Source organism: Miniopterus schreibersii (assembly GCF_964146895.1).
Source record: "Miniopterus schreibersii genome assembly, chromosome: 2".
Lineage (NCBI taxonomy): Eukaryota > Metazoa > Chordata > Mammalia > Chiroptera > Miniopteridae > Miniopterus > Miniopterus schreibersii.
This window is the reverse complement of record NC_138102.1, coordinates 149833880-149858019: the sequence shown is the minus strand read 5'-3', so window position 1 is coordinate 149858019 and position 24140 is coordinate 149833880. Positions and strand designations below refer to the sequence as shown.

Genomic DNA, 24140 nt, shown 5'->3' with positions numbered 1-24140 from the left:
GGCCGGCCTGGTAGAAAGGTCGGGAAGGACATTTCCAGCAGGAGAAGGTGCACGTGGCCGTGGGGAGTGAAGCGTGGAGGGGGGAGAGCAGGGCCTGGGGGTGAACGGGGCGGGACAGGCAGAGGCCCGAAGCGCAGGGCCTTGACTGCAGCACCCAGAGACTTGTGCTTTATTAGTGGAAGTCCATTCAGATTTCCTAAAGGTATTTAAAACTTGTAGTGTCAGGACCAGATCTGCAGTTTATAACAAGAGCACTGTGGTGTGGAGGACAAGTGGCAGGGGGAGAGCCTGATTACAGGGATACTGGGTCGGAGCGATGCTAGTCGGGGAGACGTGGTGGGGGCCCAGCAGTGGGGGAAGGCATGGAAGCATAGGAGATACATTTGACATGACCCTCTAATTATCCGTACTGTATCGGGGATATTACTGTTTTTGGTTCCCTAAAGTTGCCAATTTTTTTGAAGCCCGTTTTTTTCCCTTGTAAAATGAAATCCCCCTAAACCTACCATTATCTGCCATCATACAGGTATTTTATATTTCTCAGTATAAGAGTATATCAGTAATAGAGTATAAATATTTTCTAGGACAGGGCTTTATTTTTAATCTCCTGGTAACTTTGCCAAAAATAGCTATTCAATAAATATGTTTTGAACTGAATCATAGTGTTCCATTCATAGTTGTCAGTCAACTTTTGAGATATAATTTAACAGATAACTTTCCTCAAAAATATTACTGAGTTGTTTTTTAAAATTTTCTCTTTGTAGAGTGCAAAAATCAGAAGAAAACGAAACCCTTTTGATGATCCTTAAAGGTGTCAGCCCTATCTTTTTGGAGGTGGATTTGAATTTTAAAGATAATCAAAAGATATGTAGAATCGGATCTGTTAGTTAATAAAAATCATACTCTTTTAGGTCAAAAACAAGTTTCAAATACAATTTTTCTTTTACTGTTCTTAGCTTGACTCTGAAGCAACATTGATAGTCAGGAATCATTTAGACCTATTAAATGGCCTTTTTAAATGATGAATTAAATTATTTTTTTTTACAATGATATTTAGGTGTATTAAACTGGGCCCTTGAAACTAATTTTATAACTTTAGGATTATACTTTATGTGTGAAAATATATATTAATAGACACATTATTTATATCAACATATAAATACATTTCTCTGTTAGGTAAAGAGTTAATCATCTACTTTACTCTGTGCTGCTATGTCATACTGACACTGTGTCACACCCTGCCACACCATACTTACGGTCCCATATGTCCCTGACCATACCATTCTGTATATCAGTTAGTAACTGTGGTGTCAGCACCCCAGGTAAGTGGAGGTACTTTTAAGGTATCTGGATGTACATGTACTTGTTTATTAACTAGACCATATTCCTATTTCCTTAATTGTAACAAAGACATTCATTACAGCAAACTTGTATAATTCAGCATCCAATTTACTACCACATATGGCCTCTGGTGTTATGGCTCTTAAATTTCTTTCAGTCTAGTACTGCTGAATTCCTCCCTTTTTATACCAATAACTTATTGAAGTGATTGGGCCAGTTGCTTTAAAAATATAATCAAGACCAAGTTATTTTAATGAAACATCATTTGGCTCATTCTTTTTTTTTTTTTAATTTTATTATTGTTTAAAATATTACAGACGTCCCTTTTTCTCCCCAATGACCCATTCCACCCCGTTCCTTCCCCCTCCCCAGTCCCTCTCCCCACTATTGTCCGTGTCCTTGGGTTGTGTATATATGCATATAAATTCTTTGGTTACTCTCTCCCCCTCCACCCCCCCCGCCCCCCTCTGACATTCGTCAGTCTCATCTATGCTTCCATGTCATTGAATCTATTCTGTTCGTAAGTTTATTAAGTTCTTTAGATTCCACGTATAAGCGAGATCATGTGATATTTTTCTTTCGCTGCCTGGCTTATTTCACTCAGCATAATATTCTCCAGGTCCATCCACACTGTCCCAAAGGGTACGAGATTCTTCTTCTTTACAGCTGCATAGTATTCCATGGTGTGAATGTCCCACAGCTTTTTTATCCACTCAGCTACTGATGGGCACTTGGGCTCATTTTTTCTTTATTTTATTTTATTTTATTTTATTTTTTTAAATATATCTTTATTGATTTCAGAGAGAGGAAGGGAGAGGGAGAGAGAGAGATAGAAACATCAATGATGAGAGAGTCATTGATCGAGCCCGCAACCCGGGCATGTGCCCTGACCGGGAATCGAACCCTGATCGCCTGGATCCTAGGTCGACGCTTAACCACTGAGCCACGCCCGGCCGAGCTGGCTCATCCTTTCTTAACTCCTGTTAGTTCTAGTGGAAATAATGTGAAATTCTTTAAGAAGGGACATAAACTGGAAAGTGCATCAAAGAAAGTGGTTGGGATAAAACCACATCCATAAGGACAGTAAGAGGGACTGAATCTTGAGAAGAGATGACTCAGGAGGATACAAAAACTATATTAAAATCCCCTCATTTATAGCTAGTAACAATAATACCTAACAACATGAAGGACTTAAAGTGTGTCAGCTATTATTGGAAGTGCTTTATGTATATTAATTTTTTAAATTCTTGCAGCAACCCATAAGGCAGTCATTCCTTTTTGTTGTTACCGTTTTACAGATGATAAAACTGAGTCATAAGATGCAGAGATCTTAAGGTCATTTATATAATGGAGCCAGATAGTCAACCTATGCAACCTAACCCCAGAGTAGGTGCTTTTAAGTTCACATTTGTGCAACAAAAGTGTATTGAATAGCAGTTCTCTCTAAAGCACTTTGCTTGAAACCCTTAGAGACCTGAAAATGGTTAAGTTATGGATTCTGCTCTCATTAAGTTTGCTGTTCATACAATTTAAATGGCTATTATGTGCAAAGGAAATTATATCCATTTTGAATAGTAGAACCCCAAGTGATGTAACAACAACCAGAGATGAAATGTATGGAAACGTTCATTTGGTCTTTATATAAGAAAGATGTTTAATAAGACTTGCTCCATGGGGCATGAGGTTTTTATTACTCAACAGGCCTGATTTTTCTGGTCACATCTGCCTGTGATATAGTGGGCAGCCTCAGAAATTAATGTGGTCTTGGTCACTGAAAATGAGATACAGAGTTTAAGTGACCTACCCAAGGTCATAGAGCTTATAGTGAATGTCAGAACCTGTTTGAATAAATTTTAAAATGAGGACTGCTTTTTTAAAAAATTGTTACACTATTACAGATGTCTCCCATCCCCTCTACCCTTTACTTCCCTCCATCCAGAACCAGCCCCCACTGGCCTTCACCAAATTGTTGTCTGTGTCCATGGGTTATGTACATATGCATATGTGTTTTTGATTAATCTCTTCTAGTCCCTCTGCCCCCTTCCCTCTGAGATCTGTCAGTCTGTTCCATGCATCCATGCCTCTGGTCCTATTTTGTTCAGTTTTTGTTTTTTCCATTAGTTTCCACATATAACTAAGATCGTATGTATTTAAGTACCAAGGAAATAAAGAAGCAGTAGTCATATTACTAGAAGAACTATGATGCTGGGAGGACAAATAATGTGGATGGGTTGTTAAAATGAATAAACTGAATTAAGTCAAAATGTATCTGCTTGGCAATGTGTAGACAGCACCTTAATAAGACAATAGCAAAAAAAAAAAAAGAAAAAAAAAAAGATTACTGAAGATTCCAGGAGTCTGGGAATGCAGCCTGGCTTGTTCACTCTGGGTTCCCTGCATGGAGGAAGATTGCCTGAGACATAGTTACTAGCTGATAGCTGACATTCATATTCTGGTTAAAAAATGAAAAGCTACCGACAGCCAATTTATAGTTTGTGTTAACACAAATTTTAAAGAGAAAGATTATAAGTAGTTGTTTATTAATAAGTATTTTTATAGTCTCTGGTTTTGAAAACATCATTCATTCATAGTAACTTTACTTCATATTTTATTGTATAACCAGTTTTTTAGCTTCCATTTTTCCCCCAACAGTTTTGGGATATTTCAGCTACAAAGTAGCCTAATAAGGCATATGCTTCCTTTAAATAACAATACTGTTATACAGCCTTAGAAGATTTTTCAGAAAACAATATGCTCTTTCCTAGCATAATACTAAAAATGCAAATCTTTTTTCTTTTTCCTATGATCCAGCTGCTCTTTTATGCCTACATTTTATATCTGACCTTTTTTTTTGTTGTAGTCCAAATAACTTTGAGGTTTTCTCAAGTTGTCCATTGTTGCACAGAAATCTTCTAGCTCTTTGTATGAGTACAGCCTACTCATACACAAAAGAGATTGTTAGCGACAGGAAATTCCTCCACCAAAATAACTTCTTGCTCCTTAAAATTCAGCAAACATCTGCACTCACTGTATTTATTTTATATTCAATGGTGCACTATTTTTATAAATTCCTAAGCTAGGCTAGGGGTTTTTCCTTTGGTAAGAAACCATGTATTAGAAAGAAGTACATGTATATTGTTGGGTTAACTATGATCCTCCCTAACAAGTGACAATGTGTTCAGCTTAAATCTTTATGAGAAAAGTACGTCTCCATGTATGTATTTATTTTGCATTTAGGCATGCCAGAAGAATTCACAGAAGATACTGAATATCAGCACAAGCTACATATGGTTACAAAACAGTGTTTCAGGAATGATATTCACAAACTGGTCCTAGCGTCTTTGAACAGGGTATGTACAATATAGGTTTTCTGCCTTTATACTGTTAAGTGGAATATGAGATTTGCAGAAATAGGGGGCATTTTTAGTATAAGTTTTCTGTCTCCTGTTTACTCTGATAGTAGGAGGTTATGTGGTTTCAGAAGGTATGTGGTAAGATGACAATAGGGATGTAGGGGTGCCATTCCCGCTGGGATGAGTATACTATTAACTACAACTATCAACTGTGAGTGTCCTGTCAGCTCCTGGCTTGAAGGGGTTAATTTGAATGCTAGTATCATAAAGCCACTCACGTTTGCCCAGCTGGAGAGAGAACTGAGGAGCTAGGCCCGTAGCTGAGCCTCAGGAGCTGTGTCGGGAGCCTTGGCTGCTGTTTTCTCTGTCTCCTTCCAGCTGCTGCTTTTTCTTTTCTGGTCCTATTTCGAGATGTTCAGCCCATAAAGACACACGCAGTACAACTTGAAAGTCTTCCCTGATGGCCTTGGCTTGGTTTCGTTGCTCACCTCAGAGATAACCTCTGAAGTGGTTCCTTGTGCATTGTCTCTTCTCATTTTTAGGTAGTTCCGTATCTATGCATATTTGTGAAAATATAATTAATACAATCAGTAAATCATACTAAGTATGAAAAGAGGGGAAGAGAGAAATTATGTTTATATTGTTCAAGACAAAGGTATTGACGGTGTTAAGATGGTTTGGAAGTTTAACATAATATAAATTGGGTCTTTATAAAAGATCTAAGAGTAAAGAAGTAAAGGTTAATTAGGGTTAATGTTTTTATGAAAGGAAGAGGGCAATCAAGGTCATTAATGGAACTGAGTCCATGTGATTTAATATACCTTGAAAAATGTCATGAATTAATTAGAATATAGCCTGCAGAGAGATCTTTACAAATTCAATTTCAGCTGAACTTGATCATGTAATTGTCTATGATATATAGGAGACATTTGTACTCAAACCTTAATATGATTCTTGAATATAGCAATATAATAGGTTGGATTTGATTCTAGGAATATTTGATAAAAATAAGTATGTGGAAGGAACTGTGTTAGGCACTGAGAAGACAGAAGTGAATACGTTTTGTACCCTGTGTCATGGATCCCATAATCTAGCTAGGGGGATTAAGGCATGCATGAAGCCAGTTCTATGTTAGCATTTGTGAGCTATTCTAGCATCATGAACAGTGCTCTAGGAACATAGAGAGGGCAGCAGTTAATTGCATTCATGGTGTGTGTCTGTGAGGAGCAAGAGGTACCAGAAAAGCCTTAAGATAGCTCTGATTCTACTTAGCCCATGTTTTCTAAAGTTACTGAATGTGAGTGTGATATAGCTGAGTTGGGAGTCAAGAGACCCAGCTCTGCCAGTAAGTACCGTGAGACCAAGAAAATTAGTCAGCTCCCAGGTTTTATTTATTTATTATTTATTTATTTATTTATTTAGATTATATACTCCCAAAATAAGTGGTTGAGAAATCTTTCCACACTCTTATTTTCCATGCCAACATCTGAATAATGACACACAGCATCTCACTAAACAGTGAGTGTCATTCGGGGCTGGGGAGTTAAGGTCATGGGTAAACAGAAGTGACTTTTTCTTAAAAACAAACAAACATACCCCTGTGTTATTCCCCTGATCCTTCACCATGGTTAATAAAAATGCTCTAAAAGATAAATGTAAATATTTCTTTAGCTCTAAAATTCTGTGATTGCACTCTGAATAAAAGTTACAAACATCACAGGCTTGTCTGTGATATAGGTGACTCATCTGTACTCAGACAATATGATTCTTGAATATAGCAATATAATAGTTTCAGTTTGATTCTGGGAATATTTGTTGAAACTAAGCATGTGGAAGGAACTGTGTTAGGCACTGAATTCCATGTTCATATTACATATCTCCCAGGTAATTCATTGCATCTGCAAATACTACAGAGACAATGAAATCAATTATCATAAAAAAAAGTCTGTTCTTGGGGAGCAGAATTCCAAATAAGGTAAAACCCAAGTTCAACTATGATTTACAAAGCAAAGACTATGAAAAGTGTTTATTAAAGTGAATCACTGTTTGGATATATATAATTCCAATAACAGCCAGGCTGAAGTTAAAATCTGTCTGGAACAGTGATGTTCCATTTATGCCTGATCCTTTTAGCTCTTTTCACACTTGAAAACCTCCAGTCATCTGTTCCAGGGAGATCAATTTGCCCAGTATTATTTCCAAAAGAACAAAGTAGAACTAGATCTCCCCTCATTTTGGCTGGATGAGCTTTGTGTGCAGTGACATTGCTACTGTCTTTAGCAGGGGAACTTATAGAGTCGAACCAATCTACTGATTAAATGGACGCAGACCCAGGAGCTTGTGCCCTTCACAGAGACCTTGAAGCAAAATGTACCCAGTTTAAATATTGGAGATATTTATTTCAATTGTAAATAATACATAGGGAGAGAAAAGGCCCATTTACAAAAATAACAACAACAAACGAAATCACATAAGAGTAAAGTAAAAAAATGGTTACAGGACTAAAGGAAACTATGAAACTCAACTGAGAGTTACGAGAGAGTTGAACATAGGAAAATGTATACTGTCTTTTTTGGTAAAATGACTATTTTTAAAAAAAAATGAAAATTGATCAATATGAATCCTTAAGAGAAATAACAATAGTATTATTTGGAACAAGATAAGCTGGTATAATATTGTGAGAAAATTAATTAAATAACTAATATGCATGAGTAATCAGGAGAATTTTGGAAAATGAGAATTAATATGGCCCAACTCCAACAGATAATACAACATATGAAAACACTATAGTAATTAAAATGGTGTGACGTTGGCAGTGGAGAGCATAGATCAGTGCCACATAATGGTGATTTAGGAAACAAGCTCAAATGCACATGTGCAATTTATATATGATATTCCCCCAAGAGGGGGGCGGATAGTTAGCTCAGGAACTTGTGTTGGAATAACTAACTCTGCAGCCTCGTTGGGAAAGCAAAGAAAGCTTCGTATTTACCAAAACTCATTACACATGGATGAGATTTAAAGGTAAAAATAAACATATGGAAAGGGTCTCAAGTATGATCATTGCTAATGAAATGTAAATTAAAATTTTAATTTGGGGGTAAATTTAGCAATATCTGTTAAAAGTCAAACAGACACGTTTTCTGACCACAGTTCCACTCTAAGAATTTATAACATAGACATACTTGCACAAGTACACAAAGAGTCTTTAAACAAGAATATCATTGTGGCATTATTTGTGGAAAGACAAATGTGGCAACAAACTAAATCCTGTGTGGTAACCATTAGCGCTGTTTGCCAGGTGTTTTCAGTTCTCCCCCTTCTGGTGATCCTGGTATTTATTCGCCCTTTTGTAGTTAGGTTGAATCATGTAACTAGTTTTGGCCAAGGAGTAGTAAGTGGAGGACGATTGTCATTTCTGGACCAGACATTATGTTCCTGGCGAGCCGGCTTTCAGGAGGACATCCTCTCAGGCCCGATGACCTTAACGTTTGGGGTGGTGGCTGCTCCATCAGCAGAGGCCCCTGAGTGACTGCGATGAGCAGACGCCCCTCCTGCCCTGTAACACACGGGAAGCATGAGTGAGAACTGAACTTATTTCTATTTTCAACATATGAGAGTTTGGGATTGTTATTACAGCTTAATTTAGTCTATCCCAACAGTATAATGCCTATCAAGAGATCCTAGTTAAATAAATTACACTGCTTCCAAATTATATAATTCTGTGTAGAGACTAAAAACTAGTTCAGACTCCTCTTGTGTTCCCCTGGGAAATCCCCATTTTTCCTTGACTCTGAACCTATCTCCCAGGTAACTCACTTTCTTTCATGTGTGTGAACATTATGGACACTGTAACGAATTAGTGTGCGTTCTCTTATGTCTTCACCTCCCCCTTCCCTCTGCCGCTCACTCAGGGCAGATTATACAGCATTTGCCTTTATAGCTTTGCCGGAACCAGATTTTCTGATAGTTAAGTTTGTGGGCCCTGGGATTAGGATTCTGGGTTTGAAGCTGGCTCTGCCACCTACACACTAATGTACCCTGGGCAAGTTACTTAAAGCCTTAGTTTCATTATCTATGAAACAGAGATGATAAACAGTTTTTCACTTCGGGTTACTATGAAGGTGTTTATGAGAGAATTGATGTAAAGCACTCCGTGCAGTGCTCAGGACATAGTAGGTGCTCAGTAAATGGCAGTTGATGTTACCTGTTTTCTCACCCACCAACTTCTGTTAAATTCTACATTGACAGAGTCTGTATTTATATTCAGCTCTATAACCATACTTCCTAAGTTTGTTTTCAGCTTATTTCTGTAGTTACATGGATTGTATGTTCACTGCAAGTCCTTTTGGTATAGGTTTTCCGCTCATCTTTCAGTTGTCTGAGTTTCTTTAAAAAAGATCTATTGCCTGAGCACTAGAATATTGTTATTGGTGCTGCTGGTGTTTTATATTTGGACTCTTGAAAAGACATTTTGGTTTGTTGTAAAGTATCAGGGTTTTAGTTTCTTTCTTTGAAAACTTTGTAGGCAGTTCACTGTCTTTTAGTACTGAATGTTTTAGTGCAGAAGCCTGAGACCTGCTTTTTTACATTTTTTTAAATGATGATATTTTTACCTGTCTGCTCAGGGGAATATTTTTCATGAAATCCAAATACTTTATTAGGATATATCTCAAGGTTAGTCCTAGACTGTGATGCCTTCTTTCTAGCTGTACATTAATCTTTTTTCCCCTCTTTTTTTCTGGAAAGTTTTTCCTGAACTGCAGTTGACTTAGCTGGAAGCTAGGTAAGAGCCTAGCCTTAAGCTGGCTAGCCCTCTCAATCAGAGAAACCACTTTAGTTATTTATGTATTCTCTGAAAACCTTGGAAACTTGTGGAGCATAGATGGTGGGATGTTTCTAAGTAATGTTCGTACGTGTCCTTCCATTGGCACTCCCAAAGATTTCATTTAGTCAACACTTGCTAAATATAAACTAGTAAATTAGTTTTAACCTCTATTTGAACCATAGTGCAATAAATTACTATTTTCAAGGTATAAGATTAGATTAAGTGAAAAAAGTTCATCATGGGCTTATAAATATCATATATATACACACAAATATGTATATATATGAGTGTGTATATTTTTTTCAAATTTACAAAACTGTCAAAAATTAAATAAGCACTATTTTAAATTATCAAATAGTTTGTTTGAACTCCATCCCTTTTAATAATGTGACACACTGAATTCTCTTTTTGCATAGACACATCACAGATTTCCTGTTGCAAGGCATTAGTCATTGAATTACATCTGAAATAGTTAGAAATTAGGGGACCTCAAGGTAGCAGAACTACTAATTGAGTAGAAACTTGTTAGAGGTGATGATATTAAGGACAAGAACAGATGCATTATAAATATCAATTTGATTTAACTTTTAGCATAAAAAATGAGCCTGTGATGCATTTTGAGCTTAGGAGCAGGACCAGATACATAATTTGTGGGGCCCAGTACAAAGTGAAAGTGCAGGACCCTCGTTTGAAAATTATAAAGAATTTCACGACGTTGGCAGCAGAGCATTAAGCTGAGCATGGGGTGCTCCTAGGCACAGAGCCCTGCAGGACTGCACAGGAGCACACCTGCGAGGCTGGCCCTGCCCGGGAAGCAGGAGTGCCGGTGCTACTAATCAGAGTTCAGAATGACAATATGACGTTTCTGGGAAAAGATGATAAACTTTTGGCTTTGAACATCAGAGTTTAAGATACTGGGGTCAAGCAAAAAGAAATGTAGGCTGATCTCTTAAGAGAGTTTACACTTGTGCTTTAGTTATTTGCCCAAAAGTTTCAGTGTCTCAGTTTTTTTTGTGTTTTTTTTTTCCCATTTATAAGATAGAGCTAATAATAGTGTGGCTACATTATAGGGTTGTTGTGAAGATCAAATGAGTTAATCTATATGAATTGCCTGAAGGAATGTCTGGCACATAGCATGTGTTCCCTGGGTTTTGGCAACATCCTCGCGTGGCTGCTCTTGTTATGGTGACCCGCAGCCCTGTGAGCGTAGGAAATCCCATCCAGGAACAGAGGGGTTTTAAGAAAAGAACTTTGGACAGAGTTTGGGGTTGAAAGAAGAGATTATAAAGGAGATGGGCAAAAGCATGGCTTTAAAGGTTGAGAATAATTAGGGGCGTATTGTGTCATGGAAACCAAGGGAGGGAAAAGCAGTAATTAAAAGGACTTTTTTCTTTGAATGGTTTTCATTCATTCGGAGTGGTCAGGACAGAAATCTGATTATATGAAATTAAGGGGTGGGGAGAATGTAGAGTTGGAGGGTGTAGACTTTTTTATTAATATGTTTAGAAATGAAGGGAAGTGTAGCTTGATGGAATGGAAGACTGATTTAAGTATACTGTCTCCCACTTAGAAGTACTTTGAGATGTCAGTCCCAGGCCTGAACTGTGGCCATCACTCAATGTTTATTATGTAATGAGTTCTCATTTCATCCTCAAAGGAACCCAGCATTATTAGGATCATTTTATCTTATTTTTAATATTAGTTTTCAATTACAGTGGACATTTACTATTATTTTATATTTTTTCCTGGTGTACAGCATAGTGGTTAGACATTTAATTTACCAAGTGATCCCCAGATATTTCAAGTACCTACCTGGAATTAGCATCATTTCAGAGGCAAGGAAGGTGAGACAGATCTGAGCTTCACTTTGCACCACTTTTAAATTTTTAAATATTTCTTGAATAACACCTTCTGGGTAAATACCACTTGTGAGAAAATGTTATTTAATTCATCTTAATGGTGCTGAAATTCATGGAACTGTTAAATGATGAAACAGAATTTAAACCCACATTTAATTAGCTCTAATGTTGATGTACTTTTACTACCCAGAGATATGTTAAGATGGAAATAATGACAGGAAAAAGGGAGGCGCAAGGATGGAATGGTGTCCAAGCTGAGCGGCGAGGCCATGGAGGAGAGGTTCTAGGGATTTTTGCCACAAGCATTTTTTGCCATAACATCTTTGCCACAAGCATTTTTGCTGTATGACAAAATGGCTCTAAGGCAATTTCTCAAAGGTAAAATAGCTGGTTGACGTTTGGTTTTACATTTGACAGACTTAATGTATTTCAGCTAGTTGTCAGTCTGGTTTCAATCTTCCATTGACTATATTCTTGCAGTGTTCCCATTTTTCTATTCTGTAAATCTCAGCCCTCAGAATGGTCTCTACAGTAAGGAGTTGACAAGGTGATCCTAAAAGTGGATGGTAACTACTGTATGTGAAGCCAGATTGTATATAATATTAGAAAATGATAATGCAGTTTGCAAATCCTTTGATGAGCAGTCATCCCTCCCACCTGTCAAAACCAAAAGTTTACCAAACTATGGCAAATAGGATAGATCTGGCTACTAAGTCACAACAGTTTCGAGAGCATGAATTATTGCTCCTTTAGTGGGAAACTGATGCCTCCTTAAGGAAGGAAAAATTAGCAAGCGTGCACAAGTGTGAAGGTAAACAAGGAGAGGAATCCACAAGCCAAAAAAAAAAAAAAAAGGATACAGTAGAATACTATGAACAAAAGGCTTCCAAAGCAGTGTATGTTCATGTTCATTTTTCACAACAAAGTTTTTAAAATTTTGTTATTAATTTTTTCATGTTTTATTTTGCCCTTTTAAAATGCCTCTTTTACCTTTTTTGTTATCTCACCTTTTATGGTGAAATGTGTGCAGTATCTACAGCAGCACGCTTAGGGCAGAACCCACCGGACACGTGGCGAAGGGCTCCGGGCGAGAAGAGGGCCCTTAGCCACACCCTGGGCGCAGAAGGATCCTGAGCAAGGGCATTAAGAGGCACTGAGGGACGAGATTGGTAGAGGAATGAAGATCTGTTCTTTGACAGGATGGAAGTGAGACAGGTGACAGGTTTTGGTTGAAAGGGTGGCACCAGAGCTGACAGCCTGGCTTGAAGCTACTTCAGCTCTGTGGTGACCTGTGCTGGCGTCAGTCGGAGGTTTGGAGTGGAGATGCCGTGAGACCAGGGTCTGTGAAAGAATAAGTCCTGAGAAGAATGGCGTTGGAAGTTTTGAAAGGAAAGCTATTGATTTGGTGGCCATTCACATCATGGTAGAAGTCAGGAGAACATCATGGAAAGCAGAGATGGGCCGTGTAAGAGGTAGCTTTATGCCACAGACTTAAGAAAGGGGGAGGTGTGGCTGAGATGGTCCCGTGGTTGGAAAGTGCATTGACTGTGTTCCTCTCAGTCAGTGAGCAGGGGGTGCCTGGAAGAAGAAGTGGCCTCTATTATAGAATATCACTAAATAATGTGAAACCATCTGGAGGAATTGAGATGAAAATGTTGGAAGTGGATTGAGATCCTGGGCTTTTAAGGCAGACGTATTTACATTCAAGTCTCAGGCCTGACACTTATTAGCTGTGTGGCTTCAGCTCTTGTTTCCACATCTTTAGAGTGTGGTGAACCTATTGCCTGAGGCTGCTGAGGGGAAATGAATGAGATGAGGCATGTAAAGCCCTTAAAGATTCAGTTCTCTATTAGTCTTTTCTGTGGTGACAGGCAGTACTGCAGTGTACTGATTAAACATGCAGGCTGTGGGATCGGACATCCCTGATATGGTCTTAATTTAGCAATTTACAATCTGTGTAACTGTAGGAATAGTTACCCAAGCCCTTAACTGTTAGTGAACTCATCTCTATTGGCAATGAAATTAGTGTGTATTTAATAAGATTATGAAAAGGCCCAGTTGGCGTGTCTCAGTGGTTGAGCATGGACCTGTGATCCAGGAGATCGCAGTTCGATTCCTGGTCAGGGCACATGCCCGGGTTGCGGGCTCGATCCCCAGTGGGGGGCGTGCAGGGGGCAGCTGATCAGTGACTCTCATCATTGATGTTTCTCTCTCTCTCTCTCCCTCTCCCTTCCTCTCTCTGAGATCAATGAAGACATATTAAAAAAAAAAAGATTATGAGAAGAAAATGCATGTAAAGCATTTAGCAGAGTGCCTGGCACAGAACAGGTACTCAATACGTATTAGAGTGTTAGCTTTTGTAAAAATTTACTTCATTTTATTTTTTTTGTTAATTCTTACCTGAGGATACTGTTTCCATTGATTTTTAGAGAGTGGACAGGGAGAGGGTGGAGAGAGGGAGAGAGAGAGAGAGAGAAATAAGAGAGAGAATCGATTGGTTGCCTCCTGAACACACCCTGACTGGGGCTAGGATCGAACCTGCAACCCAGGTACATGCCTTTGACTGGGAATCGAATCCGCAGCTCTTCAGTGTGTAGGCTGCTCTACCACTGAGCCACACTGGTTAGGGCTAAAGTGTTAGCTTTTTAACCTTAATAATGAATAATAGTAATTAATAGTATGAGGCAGAATCAAGGATAGTAATCTTTATTTAGATGCTTAGTTTATATCTGATCAATCTATAACTGGCTTTAACTAAGTATTAAGAACTCATTTTTAAAAGCAAATATTTTTTCATTGTCCTTTTGATTTTAGTTCATTGGAAATCCTGGGATTCAGAAATGTGGATTGAAAGTAATATCTTCTATAGCACATTTTCCTGATGAATTAGCTGTGCTATCTCTGGAAGGTGCGATTGAACCCGTGCTTCAAACACTGCAGATGTATCCGGATGACCAAGGTTGGTACAATTCAAACTCATGGTTTAGAGTAGATTTTTATAGGTCTTAAGCTGCTGGTGGAATGTCTTTAATTTTTTCTTTAGTTTTGAGATTTAAAACAATTAATTTTGTTCATTTTTTTCCCTTTATTCTTCTAGAAATTCAGTGTCTGGGTTTAAGTCTTATAGGATGCTTGATTACAAAGAAGAATTTATTCCTAGGAACTGGGCACCTGCTGGCAAAGATTCTGGTTTCCAGCTTACAACGATTTAAGGATATTGCTGAATTACAGACTAAAGTATGTGTATTCTCCTGAAGAGAATTTGATCTTGTGCAGATTTCTCTTTCAGAGCAATTGGTATAATTCCCACTTTACATTAATGAAGATATTCTAGTTAATTAAAAACCATCTATAATTTTTTAGTGTTTTAATTAGAGAAGGTGAAGAGAAGTAGATTGACTCTCTAAAGATCCTGAGTTTCATCATGAAATCTCTAAAATCAGCATGTTTGTCTTTTCCATGAAAGAGCAGAGAGTGTGCTAAAGAAATACCAGGTAGCTGAGCTTCATTTGCATAGATTTTATCTAAATAGAAGTTAAAATTATTCTGAAGTTTGTCATTCTCTGTGTTTTGTTGTGGGGTGCTTCCCTGTAGTATTTTTGCCCCTTGAATTTTTTTTCTTACAGTGAAACAATATTTTAAAGATTTTTTCATCAAGAAAAATTTTAAATGTGATATATAATCACTGTTTTTGTTAGGAATCCAAGATATTGGCTTAGAGTTAATTAAGGCGAGATTCAAGAAATAAATTGTTTCAGGATGTTCTTTTCCCTCCACTGTTGGGAAAACAAATAGTTTCTTTAGGATTTTCTGTCTTGGTTGTGGTTTCAGTAATAGAGTTTGCAACTTTCATAAACCTCCTTCAGCAAATAATTTCATAAATGGTAGCATTGACCATGAATAAACATGTCTAGGTTCTAACCTTTGCAGAGACGTTATTAGTAAGTGAGATAATGGATAGAAAGTTTTAAATTATAAAGTGCTGCTAAAAATACAACATTCTTAGATTATAAAGAACAATGCCTTTTATAAATCTGATTTTTATAATATGCCTCCACCTGGACTGGGTAAAGCCAAGGCAGAATTGATTAAACGTAATCCAAAGGGAAAGAAATGATTTTGTGCAGGTGTGGGACTCTCAGATACTCAGTGTTAATTTATCTGGGCATAAATTCTACGATCTCTATAGCAGAGGTTGTAAACTATTGGCCAGGGTGCTGAATTCGGCCCGCCAACATATTTTATTTGGCAAGTTGTGTGTTTATATGTTTTTGATTTGAATCATGTGCCTCCTTCACATGTGCATTACCTGCTTCCCTGCTGCATTCATTTGAGTTTGCAGGGACCTCTGCTCTAGAGGTGGGGAGACCACTTGTCCCTTAGACCTGCCTAAGTTAAGACTACTTCTCATATCAAATGTAGGAAGTATTTGTAGAAACTCAGCATCTTAAGTGCTCAAAGTAATTATTTTAATACTTAGATGGTTTCATTAACACAGATACTAAAAATCTAAAAAGTTAAATTGACATTTGGTGAGTTTACCAAAACGGAATAATAGTGAAGCCAAAAGTTCATTCTTTCCTTCACATATCACCTGGGTGGAGAGCCCAGACAACTCTTGCAAATATTACTGAAAAGTAAGGGGGGACTGATCAGTTCTTTATAAATAATTTGCTTCAAGGATGTAAACTGCAGAGTGCCTTCAGAGCGTCTCCGAACATGAATGAAATCCAGGGCTCACATTTGTCTCTTTGAGGTTAAAATTTTAAAAGAAAGCCCAAAATGTTCGGAAAATGCTGGGCTGTCTAGAGAATCTCATTACAATCTTATAATAAAAATGTTACTTTACCGGCTTATTTGGGTCTGTAACCCTGCTGACTGTGCTGTTCTCATCCAGATTAATATCTGGTTTTCATCTTGTAGGATTGACTTCAGACAGGGACCTTTAAAAGCCAAATATTAGTGGATTAGGTATTTTTCCTGCTTTGCTAGACAGTAGTTTGTTAGTTAGCATTTTGTTCTCTGTGCTCCTGCTGTATTTCTTAGTCATGAGAGAGCAGGGTGTATTTATAGGATTGTTTCAAGGTCTAAAATACAAACCCAATAAGTAGATTTACTTAGTTAAGTGAACAACTTAGGTTTTAAGTATCATATACAAGTTCTGTTTTGTATTTATTTATTCTTTTTGTCCAGAATTGCTTATTTTTTTTGTTGTTGTTGTTTTTTTTAATTACTATTTTTGGTCACACTTTTAGGGATTTCAGACAGTCTTGACCGTGCTGGAGTTGTCAGGGGCCTTTTCCAAGCTGCTGGTGCACCATTCCTTTGAGTCCGTAATATTTCATCAGATGTCTTCCAGCCTCTTGGAACAAAAGGACCAACAGGTACATTTGTCACCTGGATGCTAACTGTTACGTGTTTCGCTGACTCTAATCCTCATTTCCATTCTTTTCAGTTTCTAAACCTTTGTTGCAAGTGCTTTGCAAAATTAGCTATGGATGATGAATTAAAAAGTGTGATGCTCGAGAGGGCCTGTGATCAGAACAACAGCATCATGGTCGAATGCCTGCTTCTGCTGGGAGCCGATGTCAATCGAGCAAAGGAGGGAGCCCCTTTAATTTGTCAGGTAAAGTTTTAAGATGACACTTTCATGTTTATTGACTCTGCCATTGTATAGCTCTCACTTATTACGTCCTATTATTCCTCACTACAGAATTTACCAGCTTATTGCACAACTGCGATTTGTAGTAGGAGTTTAGAGTCACAGAATTTCAGAGGGAAAGAGTCCTTAGGTACTGTCGTCTAATCCTTCATTTTATTTGTTTACCTACTTTGTTAGGTTGATAAGTAACGTTTCAAATGTGTCTCCTTCTATACATTTCTGTACAAATTGGTCCTGCCTCCCTTCTCTCCTTTCCCTCCTGCTCTGGGCAGACACTTCTACCTTTCCTTCAAATTCTAACCCAAATTCTCTTTCCTGGATGAAGCCCTCCTCGGACTCCCGACCTCCATAAAAATACTTAACTTCTGTAAGTCCGCGACAACGTATGTACACCTCTTGTATATCTTGTGAGTTGTATGAAAGTAGAAATGTACAATGTTCAGCTTTACAATGTGAATTCAATACGTATTTAGTAACACTCATTATGTGTTTTTTAAAGTTTGTCTTTGTATAAATTTTAGAGTTTATGATAGCATTCAGGTAGCATCATGTATATTTTCTAGAAAGTTAATAACATTTCTAAGCAAAGCAATTATGTAGTGATTTAATATATACTATTAGATAACCAGCAGAGTACTGTTTTCTAATTATTTTTAAAGCCTTACTTTATTTAATGTCTCACTTGCCTGTGGATTCAAATTGATTTTCCACTGTAAGATTAAGTTAGTACTAATTAGCAATCTGCATAAAAAGAAACTAAACCTGTTACTCATTTTCATGCACAATTAATTTATGCATTAAAACCATCAAATTATTTAAATTCAGTCAAAAGTTTTTAAAGCCAGTAACATTAAAAAGAATCTCTTCTCTATTTTAAAGGTAATGAAATTACTTCCCTCAGTAATTTAATGCTTTTATTGCGTATCTTTTGTGATCTCTGCAGATCATTGCATTAATGTTTTGGGGCATGCCAGAGAACTGAAAAGAAACTTCCCCTTCAGATTTTTCATTGGGAAACAATATACCTAGAAGCACCTGAGCACAGCTGCTCTACATGTCCCATAGGAAGTGCTTTCTACTTCTCTCTCAATTTATCCAACTCTTTCTATACAAAAAGCCTTTTATTTTTCTTCCTATGTTTGTTTAAACATAATACTTTATATATTTTTTATTTTTTATGGACAACAGTGTGGTGATTGCAGGGGTGGATGGGGACGGGTGGAGGTGCTAGAGGGCATAGAGGAGATAAAAGGTGATGGAAAAAATTAAATTAAAAAATAAAAACAAATAAGAAAATCAGATCTTCACATCCATGGGTGTATTAAATTTAAAGAATTTATCCTAGCTGTCAGATTGTTTAGTCTACCAAATAATAAATTTTGATTATGTGGATAGATTGATTGAGCATATCTTATTTTGTGCTTGTACAAAGCTAATCAAGACTATTCATGTGCCAATGTTGCATACTCAAGGACTAGTCAGAGCAAGGGTGGAGTGAATCTCATTAGGCTTTCTGAGGATAATTTAATGACTTGACGTTCAAGAGTGGCAGAGAAGAATACAGAAGATTAATTCTGGATGTGAAAATGCCTGAACAGAAACCTGAAGATCAAACACTTCAAATCATGGTGGGAAGAGCAAGTATAATGAAACCTGAATAAAAGTAATAAACACTTCTGTGGTATTCCTTCCCACCTGGGCACTGCTCTGAGCTCTTTACATAGTTTAACCCTCACCACAACCTTACCAGTGGGTTCTAGTATTATCCCCATTATACAGGTCAGGAATTGAGGCACAGAGAGGGTAAGTAACTGCCTAAGAACACTCTCCTGGTGAGTAGTGGAAAGTCTGCCTCCTGAATGTCTGCTTTAATCTTTTTTTCTTTTAGAGTTTGACAGAAAAATTCTTTAATCAAAACAAGTTTACATGTTGACACTTATGGCTTAACTAGAATAATCTGTCTAGTTTTTAATAGTACTAAGGACCAAACAGATATAATAGCAAGAGTTTCTTCAGCACAGTGGGTCCTGGTTTCCTTTGTAAGACTTCTCAAAAGTGAAACTCCAATTGTTGAAATAATTTAATAATCAATGATGAAAACAAGTATCTGTAGGTGAAAACAGTTATCCAAGAGGTCAAAACATACCATGCATGTCACATGCAAACCCTAAAGTATTAAAAGCCTTTTCCCCATATTAATAGTTTCAAAACAGAAGTGTTTTTTAGCTCCTAACAACTACCAACTGACCTAATCAAATTATCTTAGAAATGCTGTTAAGTGACCCTTAAATTTTGCGTGTAAACCTTGGTTCACCCTGATTTAGTCCATATACATGAATTTACAGACTATCAAACTACTCCTTTACTTTGTCTACTGCCTCAGAGCAACTAATGTTTCCACTTTTTGCAATCCTGTCACGTGTACCATACAGAAACAAGAATTCCCCTCTGATATAGCCATGCTTTCAAATAGGTTAGTTTCCTTATATATTTACGGCATAAGGATCGTAGATTATTTTCCAATTTAAAGAAATACTACTGAGTGACTTTGTTAATGAGCGTGGCTTATTTAAAAATTCAGAAATCTTTCAAAAATAAACTTTTATCCTTTAGTTTTCAGTTTCAGCTACTAGTGTCTGTAAAGGATCTTAGGTGGCTGAACCCTAGAGCCAGATTCATTCCTCTGTACACCCACTTTGCTCTCTGCAGGCAAGCCATGTGACCACTGAATTCCCAGCCACAAAATTAAATTACCTTCTACATGATCTCACTTATATGTGGAATCTAAAGAACTTAATAAACTGATGGACAGAATAGATTCAATGACATGGAAGCATGGATCAGACTGACGAATGTCAGAGTGATGGAGGAGGGCGGGTGGGTGGAGGGAGAGAGAGTAACCAAAGAATTTATATGCATATATGCACAAGCCAAGGACACGGACAATGGTGGGCAGAGGGACTGGGGAGGGGGCTGGGGCAGGGTGGAATGGGTCACTGGGGAGAAAAAGGGACATCTGTGATATTTTGAACAAAAAAAATAAAATAAAATAAATTCCCTTCTAAAGTTAACATGAGTTTTGTACCTTGTAGAATTGTCAGTTGGGTGTCAGGGTGGATGTCATACAAGAATGCCTACAGAACACACATTGTTACACAGCAGCAGGATAAACAGCACCGTGTAGACCATGGGTGAGATTAACTTTAGGTAGACGGAGGGAAGAATAATTATATTGAAGTACCATTTTGTCTACCATAAAAATGTATAACTTCTGAAAAGACAGTCTGATAAATTCAAGATTTGTGAAAACTATGCACAAAACCCACGGTATTTGGGAAAAGAGGAAAGGTTTATATAAGTAACAGTTCTAAAAAATGTAACTTTTTTCTACTATCAATTACACATTAACACACAGTAATTGAAACGTGCTCCAACCAATGTCTGGAAAGCAGCTCAACACTTCCTAAACGAATCTCCCCTCACATTTGCTGTGTAATTAGCTGTTACTACCACAAAGTACAGTTAAGCAATGTTTACTTCCAAAGGGGTTTTTTTCCCCTCAAACAAGTTTTAAACATCAAAAGCTATGCTTATAAAAATTTAAAACTTTCAGCAGTCTGAATAAAACCGTTTCAAACTTCTCGGCTGCCCTTTGTATCCCGTATAGGTCAGGCTAGCCATCCAGGGTAGAAACCCTCCGGGTGGTTCAGGCCCCTCTCCTCGCCGGGGCCCTCACTGCTGGCTTCGCGTTTGCTTTCCCTGTCGCCGTCGCCGTCACGTCGTGGCCGATGACCGTCCAGCATCAGAGCCTCCATTTAGGGTCTTTGAACCTGTTCTTTCCTTTTCTAGCTTTTTCTTTGGCTCTTTCTTCCCTCGATCTTTGGTTTTATTTGCTTCCTCATGCTGTCTTTGTTCGAGAAGAGATTTATTCAGCACTCGTGTGATTACAGAATCTCCTTCGCCAACCAAAAACATGTTTTTAAACTTGTTATACAACATTGTAGACTTTTCCCTGGTAATCTGACTCACTTTAAAGTGCTGTATATTTTTTTCAGTGTTGCAGTCGCCTCTGTGTTTCTGAGCTTGTTGCATTGTGGTCTGAAGTGGAGCGGGCTCGGCCAAGGCCTCAATATATCGGTTGGCTGCTTTAATCTCTTGTCTACACAACAGATTCATGGTGGTGGTGTCGCTGGGTTGTTTGTTCATTCTCAAATGCTAATTTAAAATGTTTTGTTTCGATTGCTGGCTGCATTAATTATAAATTAGATGAGAGATTTTAAAGGATCAAATTATACTTTTGATAAACGTTGATTATATTCTGAATTATCTTAATTATTATTTAAATACAAAACTGTGTATTTCTGAGCAGTATTTTTCCCTCTCATGAAGTTGGAATTACTTTCAAAATTTTCTTTTGTCTAATGCACTTTCTGATATATCTCTCTCTTCATGGCACCATATGCCTAAAGTCACCGTGGATTGTTTGGATCCCCCAAGGACAATATCTCTACAAAAATGTACTGAGCGCCTTCTATGTGGAAAGCACAGTGGTAGATTGTTAGTAAAGAATATAAAGGGGGTTTCCTGTTTCAAGATTTTTTTTTTCTAAGTGGGTATTGGGAAAGGAGGGAAGAAAAAACATAAATTATCTTAATATGAGGTAAACAATAGGTGCCATAATTTAGAGATAAAAGTTTGCTGGGCTACAAGAGAGGGCATTTGTAATTGAGGTTTTTAGTTCTTCCCTCCCTTGTTCCCTTTTACCCAAATCCCCCATGAACCCTTAAAGAGGATTTTACTAACTTGCTAGTTAAATTATATATATTTCTTAGGCATCACACTAAGCTGCAGAGCTACAAGTTGAATTACAATAGCATTCATGCCTTTCTAGTTATAAAAAAGACAGGCATGTGTGGTTCAGTGTGCTAAATACTATGTTAAACAAAGTGGGATGGGAGCCTGGGGGAAGAAGGGTGCATGAGGGGAAACCCCTGTGCTCTAGGACTTTCCCCCAAACACAATATGCAGTGTTTCAAACCTCATGACCTTCCCTTATGCTATTTCTATTGCCCTAAGTGTCTAACTCTGCTCTTCACCCAGCAAAAAGAAGTTCATTTTTCAAGGAATAGCTTCAGAGTCTCTTGCAAAGTTAATCCTTGCTGCCACCCTCCCAGTGGACTGGTTGTATCTAGCGTAGAAAGGGACTGTAGTGTCCCTGGGGAGAGTATGTTGTAGGTGGGTGATGCTGGAGACTGGTGGGAATTAAGCTGGTGCCATCAAACCACAGAGCTGCCCCCTCAAATCCCTTGAGCACACTTTAATTCTGGAGAATTCAGGACTTTTCCCCCAATCTCCTCCTTCTGCTGGTACCTTGGATCTTAGGATCTTTCCTTTTCCTTTTCAGTCCTTAAGTTTGGGTCCTTTAAGGAGCGTAGGCTTTGGAGCCAACAGATTTGACTTCAAATCTAAGTCTCTTATTGAGGAGCTTTAAGAGGTTGGACAAATCACATGTTTTCTCACTATTCATCTGTAAAATGGGGTAACCATTTCTGCGGCTTAGGGTTTTATTTTATAAGGATTATGGATCCTGTATGTACAGGATTCAGCACAGTACCTGACATATAATATTTCCATTACCTATGACTCTGGACTTCTGTTTGTAAAATACCCCGTTCTGTGCCTTCTAGGAGCTGCTCCCGAGTGGGGCCAATGTGCTGTGCTTCAGTGGACGCTAGTTTCTGTAGCACTTGGTAACCTAACCCACCTTGAGCACATCTCTGAAAACGGAACATTTCGGGGAAGGTAGAAAACTGAGAGACAAGGTACTTCTTTGTGGTAATTCAGATCCTTGTCCTGAGGAGCTCAGGGAAACCAGAAATGAGCAATGCCTGTCCTTTGCACGTGGCATTAACAAACGTTATACCATTTACATTCTGTGTTACAAATGAAGGTGGGGGCAGTAAGCATTGACTAGTTTGCCAGATGCCTTCCAAGGAGCAAACAGAAACCCAGAAAGTATAAGCCTCAGTTCACCTGACTTCACGTTTCTGCGCTTTTCCCCATATCATATTGCCTCGCTCAGGACGACTGACTCTCATGTGGCAGGTTATTTGATTTCTGCTACTCTTATATGTGTGGTGCTAATCTTATTTTTCTAGTCTACTTCAAGGATGAGTTTTGCCTTATTTTGTTTCTATCTAAATTTAAGAGTGTAAAAATTACACCAAGTTCAATTTACCAGTCTCCTGAAAGGAAGAAATCTGGGTTTTTAATAAGCTTATATATATTTTTTTCTTTAATAGGTATGTGAAAAAGCGAGCAGTCCCAAACTGGTGGAACTGTTACTGAACGGTGGGTCCCGTGAACAAGATGTGCGGAGAGCGCTGACCATAAGCATCGGGAAAGGCGACAGCCAGACCATCAGCCTGCTCTTAAGGAGGCTTGCCCTGGACCTGGCCAATAACAGCATATGCCTGGGAGGATTTTGTATTGGAAAAATCGAACCTTCTTGGCTTGGTCCTTTATTTCCAGATAAGACATGCAATTTAAGAAAAGAAACAAGTAAGTATTCAAAGCAACATTTGTTATGTCTTATTTTTAGTAGTGTTTTTTTTTTTTTTTTAAGTCACTAATATTTTAGTTAGTTTTTATTCCAGTTTGGCGCAGCTTAAGCCAAAAATACTGTAAGGGTTTAGGTGTCTGTGCCTTTTCCTTTTGTCATGAATTGCTTGAAAGGGATATTGGAAGAAATTTCCCAGGCTATAGGTAGACAATGAGAACTATGCCAAGTTATGAGAAGGATGTTAACTTTGAAATTCAGTGTAATTTCCCAAAAGAATGAATAACTTAGGAAATAGTTTATAAAAAAAAGTATAGCATTTATTGAGCATATTCTATGTTCTGGGCATCGTGCTAAGCATTTTATGTGCATCATTTCATTTAATCTTTTCGATGACCCTGTGCTGTGAATATTGTCGCCTTCTCTGCCCCAGTGAGGACACTGACACGTAGGGAGCTCATACAGCTCACAAGTGGCATTAGTGTGATTTGGGCACAGGCCAGTCTGGCTTCAAAGCCCAGGCCCTTCCCTGGGTAAG

At 37.9% G+C, this 24140-nt stretch overlaps 1 protein-coding gene across 1 annotated transcript in view; it reads left to right on the top strand.

The window, feature by feature from the left end:
* The window catches only part of LRRK2 (leucine rich repeat kinase 2), a 118504-nt gene that overhangs the window by 31784 nt on the left and 62580 nt on the right, over window positions 1-24140 (top strand). The window contains exons 14-19 of the mRNA XM_081127291.1: window positions 4579-4691; window positions 14196-14340; window positions 14479-14618; window positions 16637-16765; window positions 16837-17007; window positions 23346-23604. Of these exons, the coding sequence (XP_080983417.1) occupies window positions 4579-4691; window positions 14196-14340; window positions 14479-14618; window positions 16637-16765; window positions 16837-17007; window positions 23346-23604 (957 nt within the window). The remainder of the gene's footprint in view (window positions 1-4578; window positions 4692-14195; window positions 14341-14478; window positions 14619-16636; window positions 16766-16836; window positions 17008-23345; window positions 23605-24140) is intronic.